This window comes from Arachis duranensis, chromosome 8, assembly GCF_000817695.3.
Source record: "Arachis duranensis cultivar V14167 chromosome 8, aradu.V14167.gnm2.J7QH, whole genome shotgun sequence".
Taxonomy (NCBI): domain Eukaryota; kingdom Viridiplantae; phylum Streptophyta; class Magnoliopsida; order Fabales; family Fabaceae; genus Arachis; species Arachis duranensis.
Window position 1 is genome coordinate 37,191,370 of NC_029779.3, and position 9,390 is coordinate 37,200,759.

At 33.9% G+C, this 9,390-nt stretch overlaps 2 protein-coding genes across 2 annotated transcripts; both read left to right on the forward strand.

Moving 5' to 3' along the window:
• Positions 1–987, forward strand: LOC107462563 (sterol 24-C-methyltransferase erg6; the record flags this gene model as incomplete). The annotated part of the gene is given in 1 exon segment (XM_052252550.1): positions 1–987. A coding segment is annotated over 1 exon segment (486 nt), but the record flags the coding sequence as incomplete, so codon positions are not given.
• Positions 988–3,060: 2,073 nt separating this feature from the next.
• LOC107462517 (serine/threonine-protein phosphatase 7 long form homolog) lies at positions 3,061–5,117 on the forward strand. Its single transcript, XM_016081113.1, has 3 exons — positions 3,061–3,132; positions 4,312–4,925; positions 5,009–5,117. Exons 1-3 carry the CDS (start codon positions 3,061–3,063, stop codon positions 5,115–5,117), a joined length of 795 nt encoding a protein of 264 aa, XP_015936599.1.
• The last annotated feature ends 4,273 nt before the right edge of the window (positions 5,118–9,390 follow it).

Sequence of the window (9,390 nt, forward strand, 5' to 3'; positions counted from 1 at the left end):
CGCCTCAAAAAAGAAGGCAGCTCCGGACGCGTAGTCGGAATTGATCGCCACCGGAGGACCACACTCGCCACACTACGCGCCGCCGTGGCGGAAGGCGTCGCCGAGTACGTCACGTGCCGGGAGGGTGACGCACGGCGGCTGCCGTTCCCGGACAATTGCTTCGACGTGGTGGTGTCTGGCGCGTTTGTGCACACGGTCGGGAAGGAGCACGGTGTGAAGACGGCGGAGGCTGCGGCGGAGAGGATGAGAGCGGTGGCAGAGATGGTGAGGGTATTGAAGCCTGGTGGGATGGGGGTTGTGTGGGACCTGGTGCACGTGCCGGAGTATGTGGCCAGACTCCATGAGATGAAGATGGAGGATGTTAGGGTTTCGGAGCGCGTGACGGCGTTCATGGTCAGCAGCCACATCGTCACTTTCCGGAAACCCAGCCACCACGTTCAGGGCCTTGCCGCCGATGAGGTTCGCCTGGATTGGAGATTATGCTAATGTGGCATGCTGATGTGTCACGATCGATTCTTAAAATAGAATTTTAATGGGTTGATCCGGTTTAAATCGAATCCAATCCAATCAAATCAAATTACTGGATGGACTTCAGAGTTCAGACCCTGCTAATTTACATCATATACATAGATAAAAAATTATATATATGTAAACATTTTACTCTAAGGAGTTATTTCCTTTTCTTTTTTTTTTTACCATATATATATTTTTCTAATTGTTGAGTTTTGTTGGGTATGTGAAGGTGGCTGGCGAGGCGAAGTCGACCCAGATATGGTATTGTTTGGAAATTAAATGGAGTTAGTAGTCATAGTCTATAAGGGGGAAGGTAGAGAGATATGTAATAATTTGGGGAGTTACTTTGATATTCTGTCATATTTGGTAAATGATGGAAATGGTGACTGATTTTTGTAAAGTTACTTGCAAATATATGATGTTGATTTTTATCAACAGCAATGAAATATATGGCATATGATGTAGTTTATGGTAGTATTTCTGTATTTGATTTGTTTATTACTATGTTAGTGAAATTTGATTTATGAAGGTAGATGCAATAATTTATCTATCACAGTTAGAAAAGCACAATTTGTTAAGAGTGTTAGTGCTAATTTGATGATTCTAGATTTGAAGTTATTTAAGTTGGTAAATCTTTTTGATGTTTTCAAGTTTTACATATTGTGTAAGTAGTAAAACTCAAAGGTGTTTGTTTTGTCGTGTATTTCTCAGTTTTTGATACAAGGGAAAAGTTTTTTGACCAAATTGACAATGGAATTTATTAATGAGTATTAATTTATCACTACAAGGGAAAAAAAAAAGCCTTTGATTGTGGTTGAATTGTAGGAGATCAAATTTGATTAGTTGCTTTCCGTTTGAATTTTTAGTCTCACTAAGGTGTCACTGTCTTTTCTTTATTTCTTTAGTGATGCAAGTTTCTTCCCTCCATGTGATGCTGGACTAAATTGAAAAAAGTTGAAATAAACAGGATTGAATAGATGGATGGAAAAATAAAAGTAGGTGGTTAGTGATATTTCTTTCTTTTCCAGTACAGTTCCAACTTAGTGCGTGGACGGAGGTTGTGAGAGAGGGATTTGATATGATGGAGTGTAACTTGTTATTTGTTGGAGAGTCATAATCCTGTGAATTTATATGGTGAAGCATCTAACAAATGTTCTTCAAGAATTTGTTTGTTGCAACTGTGAGTTTTTAGTAGTTGGCTGTGTTATTAGCTATGGCCTAATTACTAAACAAAAAATAAAAAAGATTTTTCCTATAATTTAACTATATAGTCTTAGTTATCTTGGGTAGATATAAACATTTTAGTCTCAATATTCAATTTCATATATAAGATAAAATAGCTCATAAATAATAAAAAAAAAAGTATTATATACTTCTCTTTTGTATATTTTTTTAATAATAAAAAAATAAAAATTTGTCTTTTATGCAATATAAGAAAAGCATATAAAAAAATTGTGTACAAAGAGTAGTGCAAAGATCCTTTTCTTTTCATTTTATAATAACAAATTTGTTTCCAATATTTTCTTTTTTAAATTGTTGGATTAGCTTTTATGTACAAAATCATATTTTAGTAAATAATTAACATATCTTTTTACCTAATATTAAATTAGAAGTCTACTAACTTATTTTAAAATTGTTTTCTTCTATTGCAGTCTTAAAAATGCTTAGTAATGACTACATATACATGTGTCAAAACTGGACCTTTGATTGAGGGAGAAAAAAAACAAGAGATTAAATTCACTCTTCTAAATATTTTGTACAATGAATAATAAATCTACGTAACTAACATACCCCTTTCTTCAAAGTTACTTGTATTGTTTCATACGTAATTGTAGCAGTTAATTGAGCAATTTTACTTAAACATGAGTTCATGGCTGTGGGGATGTCACTTCAAATAAGAAATTGCTTGAAATGTACTTGTTTGGCAAATTATGCTAACATGGCTAATGGATTCATAACTGATTTCTTAGGTTCTTTCATCCCAAAGCCTTAGTTTACTTTGTTTTTGTTTTATATTGTTGCTTTGTTACATATTTAATGTTTGCTAGCTTCTTGCTTTCAACCTCACTGAGTAAGAACATTAGATATATTTTTTATATCATTCCCAAAAAAAATATAAAATAAAATAAATAAAATATTAATAATAATAAATAAATAAAATTTGTTTGATGAATGAATAAATAAATTATAAAATTATTAATTATAGTAACAGGAGGACCACATGGTGCATGTGCAATTGATGAGTTCTAATCCTGACACAAGAAGAGTATTGGGCCATCCATCAATACATGCTCTATTCCAAAATCAAAGCCTTGCTTTCCTTTGTTAGGTTCAATCAATGTGGATATATATCTCTTTTTTTTTTCTTTCTGTCAGATGATAAACATGTTCATGATTTATCTATATCTTAAAAAGTTATAAGATCCCTCATTGTAAATAAAATGGAGAAAATTTAGGGTCAATATTTTTTGGTTAAAACGTTTAATTGGTGTTGATTCGCAGTTTTTTATTTTACATATTGGGGAGGAGTTGGCGTATAACCAAGTTATGGGCGTCTATGGTGCTTCACGAAGATGTGACGGTTCGGCTGAAGAAATCGGACGGACTGATTTGAACAGGGTAATCGAACGGTCCGATTTCGGGGCTGGGAGGGAACACAAATTGAACGGTTCGATTTGTGCCCCCAACCAGGTGTCACGCATGCAAGTGTCCCCCCACCTCCTTGTAGCAACACTTCGGTGATCTTTGAACGCCCCTCTCATTCTCTTTCACTTTCAACAACACAAATTTTCTTCTTCTTCAACCCCACCAGCAGCTTTTTCATGGCCTTCCATTGATGAAGTTTTAAATAAAAAAAATTGGACCACTTTTTAACAATGTCTAGAAGAAGAAGAAGAATAAAAGATGTTAATCGTTCGGAGCTCCACATTGCTAATTATCTTGATCATCCTAACTATGTAGGTTTTTATTGTAGAATATTTTATTTTAAGTAAAATAATAATTATTATTATTAAGTTAGAGATTAGTAAATTATTATGATGATAATGTTAGAAATTAGTTAGTAATAGTGTATCTGAGTATTTTAATCTGATTAAAATAATTTTAGGAATTAGTAATGTTAAATTATTATAATGATGCAGAGATTAGAGATTAGAAATTAGTGTAATAACGTTTAAATAAAATAATTAATATTAATTATTATTACTGAATTTATTGGAATAATAATAATAATAATAATAATAATAATAATAATAATAATAATAATAATAATAATAATGGTTTTATTATTTTTATTAGAATATGACCCTTATAGAATACGGCCTTAGTTAGTATTAATTGTTAGTAATGAATAAATTTTTGTAGTAATGATATTTATTTAGGATTAAACTTCGTAGGATAGTAAAATAATTACTATGATTAAAAAATTATTAAATTAATTATTTTTGTTATAAGTATAACATAAATATTTAATAAAGGATTAATAATTGATTTATTGTTGTATGTATGTTGTTAGAACATAATTGAATAATTACTTGAATATTAGTATATAATATGATAGTTATTTTTTTAACAGTATTGTTATTATTATTATTTTTATTGGTTGTGGTTGTGGATACGTTTAACTGGTTATTTGATAATGAAACTTTGATTTGATCAATTTAATTTGATAATTAATTAATATTATGTTTGTGTTTAGGGTTCTCGAATGTTGCAATGTGACCACTACATGCCGTCGGATCGGTACAGTTCAATAGTGGAGGGGTATTTACAGGACACGACTTTTATCATGTTTCACAGATTGGAGTTGTCCAATGTCAGTCGGCATTGGTCAATGCTCTGGTCGAGAGATGGCGCCCTGAGACGCACACGTTCCACTTTTCGGTTGGTGAGTGTGCCGTGACACTGGAGGATGTGGCGTTAATTCTTGGTCTTCCAACGAATGGTTTGCCAGTTACGGGACCGACACTGAGCAGTTATGAGGCTTTAGAGGCTGAATGCTTGGATCAGTTTGGTGTTGCACCTATGAAGGCAGATTGCAGGAGAAGTTTCATTAAGTTGGTTTGGTTTCGAGCATTGAAAAATCGATTAGTGTTGGTTGATGAGGTCCAGCTTCAGAGGTACGTGAAGTGCCATATAATATTATTGTTTGGGACCGTTATGTTTGGAGATAAGTCTGCAACAGGGGTGCATTGGAAGTTTCTGCCGTTACTCCGTAACTTTGGCGGGATCATACAGTTCAGTTGGGGACCGACCTGCCTGGCACACCTGTATAGATCGTTGTGTAGAGTAACTCGTGTCGACTGTAAGGAGATTGATGGTCCGCTGACACTGTTGCTTGCCTGGGCATGGATCCGTCTACCATTCATTGCGCCGATTCCAAGCAATCTTCAAATCTTTCCGATTGCAAATAGGTAAATTTAATTATTAGACGCTTTGACTTAGTGTATTTAACATTGTATTGATAAATGTAAGTTAACAAATCGCTTGATGTCAGGTGGCATAACTGGGAACGTGAGAATCGGCCTTACAGATATCGTACCCTTGATCACTATAGGAGAGATCTGGATGTTCTGCAAGAAGGACATGTTTGTTGTAATAAATAAGTAGTTCTTTTCGTTTAATCGTGTTATTATTCTGTGTGTAATCCTCGGTTACTTGTATAATGTGTGTAGTTTGTTTGGGAGCCTTATGAAATTGGAAGGACCGATCCGGACGTGATTCCTCGTGACACCCGTCAGCATTCTGCTATTTGGAGTGCCACGGTTCCACTTATATCTTTTGTATAATCTTTCATCGCCTTAATTACTGCCTCCCTAGAACTGAATTCCATTTCCACAGTAAATTCACCATCCGGCAGAAGGGGAAGCTCTGCTACAATCACATCACAAATTTTACAGTTGTCAGCAATAATAATCTAATAAATTAATGCCCTGTCCGGTCTAGATGTCCGGTTCGTCCGATCCGGTCGATGTAAACGAACCGGCGGGTCCGCACGAACCGACCGCTCAAGACAAAGCGGCCGGTCCGGTCTAACAGTCCGGTCTGAACGAACCGGGGCGGTCAGGTCTCACCAGTTGGTCCGGTTGAACCAGTCGGTCCGATTAAACCAACCGATCGGTTGAACCGGTCAATTGGTCGAATGGGTCATTCCGGTTTCTTTTTTCAACACGGACGAAAAACAGTACATTTGTCAGCCTACATGCCCACTTCATAAATCAACGTTAAAGAATTACTAATTACATGCTATATTTTGCTAATTACCATTGTCTTAACTATTTCTCCTAAACTCAAAACCCATTTACAAATCATACTTTCACAAATCTTAATTTAAATTAATGGCGCACCTGCATTTACATATTGAGGAAACTCCGGTGCATGCATGGCCTCCAAATCCAACGACCGCATGAAACTCGACTCCACAAACGGCTGCTGATTTGCTAGTGCTTTTGCCACATTCGCCACATCTGCCACCATAGCCTCGTCAGCTTGATCTTCATCTACACCTGGATCAACGACCTCGTAGTTACTTTCGAACTCTTCTTCACTATCGCTGTTGTAATCCTCCAATTCAATATCTCGGTCCGCTGCAGATTGCTCAAACTCAATATACAGTTCGATAAACGATATTCGCGACCGACTTTCAAGATACACTGAAAATATTTCTTGCATGCTCGCTTCGTCTGTCACGTATTTCGTTTGAAATTGCACGAACCCACCACAGATAGATATAGGATATCTGTACAGAATACACGACACTCTCCTAGTTGTTTGAGAATCTATCTTCTCACAAATGATACCTTTTAATTCTTCAAATGACAGTGTGAATGGAATAATAATATCTAAAGGATTTTCACACACAAATTTCACTCTTTCTGATGTTTGTAATAAAATTTGGCCATGATAATATACTTTTAATCTTACTCTATCATCTATAATAATAGAGAAGAAGAGATCTACAAAGAAAGAAGAAAAAGAGATCGGCAGAGAAGAAATTTTGGAGAGTTGAAGCACGGAAGAAGAAGAATGAAATGGACTGCTCAGCTTGGGTAGGTACATATATATATATATATATATACACATATATATATGACACTCAAATCGGACCATCCGACCGCATGCATGATCATTCGATATTTTTAGAACTAAAAAATCGGACGGTTCGATTACTAAACAGCCCGCCAAAAAGTTTTGAAACCAAGAAATCGCTGGGTCCGATTTTGGTTTTTTTTTAATTCAGCCCTGAAATCGATTGGTCCGATTTGCTGGGGCCTAAAACACCAACAAACGCATGCTACAAATCGCATGGTCCGACTACCATGCACGAAGCAACACTTCTCACAAATCGTACGGTCCGATTTGTGTCCCCTCACCCCTGCAAGAAATCGGACCGTCCGATTTTAGTCCGTCAACTAACTGCCGTCACACACTTGTTAAACACCTCTGAACTCCATAAACCTGCGTTACACCAAACTAACCCCAATATGTAAAAAAATTAGCCATTGATTCGAGTATAAGATAGGACATAATAGAATTTTGGTAGACAGAAAATGATTTTTATAAATAATGTAAATAATGGGATTTAGAATTAATCTAATAAAATAAAAAAATATTCTATCTCTAAATTATTTTTTAAACCTTAATATTAGGATAATTATTTACATACATAGTAAATTGAATATTTAGCTATTGTTAACTGTGCATGAGTAAATCCAATCAAAATAAATAATGATCCAATTAAAAATAATGAACATAATTATTTGCATATCTATTGAATTGAACATCCAACATATTCATTATTCATATTGTTTAGTATTCTTATTGTTTACTTGTACTTTTCTGATATAATAATATTACCCCATTTGTGATATTTTCTTATTATATATTTTGTATTAATTTATAAAAATAATTAATATTATTAAAACAAGAGTGACAATATTTATTTTCTATAAGATAAATGTAAAAAATAGTAATTACTAATATTTCTTGATAAAAATTGTGATAAGAATTGTGCAGTCTCTATCTCTTCCACGAATAATAATAATAATAATAATAATAATAATAATAATAATAATAATAATAATAATAATAAAAGATCATTAATTTGGATCTTGCTATTATATATATGTATTAGAAGTTTTAAGGGTAAGTAGCATGGAAAGTGTGTCACTTTTAGAATTATAAACCAAACTGCAAAACAGCAAAAGTGCTTTTTTTTTGTTTATTCAAACAGTATTCTCGAATCCGATTAATTCATTGCGAATCTAAACTCTATTTAAGGATCTGTTCGAACTCTCGACACTTATTTAAGCAGATGAGTGAGCTGACCACTCGACCAACTCAAGTTGGTTACAGCAAAAGTGCTTTGCCATTAAGATTTTCACAATTGGACCAAAAACTTTGAAAATTCTAATTAGGTTCAGTTACGGTAGAATAGTAAATTAGACATTGAATATATATGGTAGAAAGGGCTAGTTTCTTGCCTTAGGATTCAATTTTCCCCTTGGAACACAGTATACATATTTATAAAATTCATAAAATTGATATAAAATTATAAAATAATATTAGATATAAGATTAAATTGAATTTATACAATCAGATTATTATAGCATACGATACATTAGTTTATCTTGGGGCAACTGTTCTTAATATATAACAATATATCTTTCAAATTGTCCTCAATAAAGCTATTATCATAAATAAAACTACTATCTTTCACACTTGTTATCTAAAGAAAAACATATTGTCTATATGTTATATATATTGATCCTTAATTAGAATGAATCAATCTTCTTTAGCCGTTTATATTTTCACATGTCGTTAAATATGGGTCAGCTAATTTTTTCAAATAAAATTTTAAAAAACTACTAAGACAAACATATAGCAAGAGAATTGATTTGCTCTAATATTCCCCTGAAAATTTCTAATGTTACATATGACTCTGTTAATGTCGAGAAAATTTATTGGGTCCAATAAAGAATGATTAGGTCCAAACAAAAAGGAAAGGCCCACAAAACCCCATCCATAGATGGAAAATGTTAAATTCTGGCATGAGATGAATTATTTATGTTATCCTAGCGTTTAAATTAGTACAAACAGGACGGTCCTATAAAAATGAAAATTTTGATCTGCATCATGTGCAATGCAGGGGAAGAAGAAAATGAAGAAAAAGCCGTACACTATTTGCCAGTTTTGCATCCTGGCCTTCTCCCTGAGCAGCTGCCACTTGTGGCTGACCAATTTGATAAACCATGTCTTGATCATAACATACAACAGTTGCTTATGTTTGCTATGTAACTTGAAAAATAAATAAATGAGTAATATTTTAAATAAGTCCTCAAGGATTTGACGGTCTAACAAATTTGTTCCTTAAAAAAATTAACTAAATTTTTTATTTTTAAAATTGTTAGATATATGTCATATACGTCTCTAGTCCAAGTTTAATTGATTAATCGAACTCTCTCTCTTATGTGAAGGTGATCAGTACGATGTGTCAGGTTTAACGCTATGTGTTACTTCCAGGACAGATTGGTCCCTGCACACGTGGCCAAAACGACGTTATTTAAGTGCTTCTCTAAACGATGTCATTTTGAGTAGGACAAAATAGTCCCCAACTTTTCTCATGGAAGTGTTATAAAACGACAATATTTTGAATGAGGACCTACTATAAAAACGCATGTCCTTTTCTTTTCTCTCATTGAAATTATCTAAAACCCTAAACCCTCACCCAAATTTTACAAGGTAATTCTTCATCTTCCTCAACTCTATTAATGTTGATTGAAGTCTGTAACAATGGTTTGACGGCGACTGGTTGGTGACGGTGGTGTGTCGTGCATATTGCCATTGTTGGAGGTAAATTTACTAATTTTTTTTCTGAAT

What these genes read in the sequence shown, in the direction of transcription:
- LOC107462517 (XM_016081113.1), top strand. Translation starts at nt 3,061, where the DNA reads ATGGGCGTCTATGGTGCTTCACGAAGATGTGACGGTTCGGCTGAAGAA. An exon ending in GACGGACTGATTTGAACAGG is followed by an intron (nt 3,133 to 4,311) that starts GTAATCGAACGG and finishes CATGTTTCACAG; the next exon opens with ATTGGAGTTGTCCAATGTCA. An exon ending in ATCTTTCCGATTGCAAATAG is followed by an intron (nt 4,926 to 5,008) that starts GTAAATTTAATT and finishes GCTTGATGTCAG; the next exon opens with GTGGCATAACTGGGAACGTG.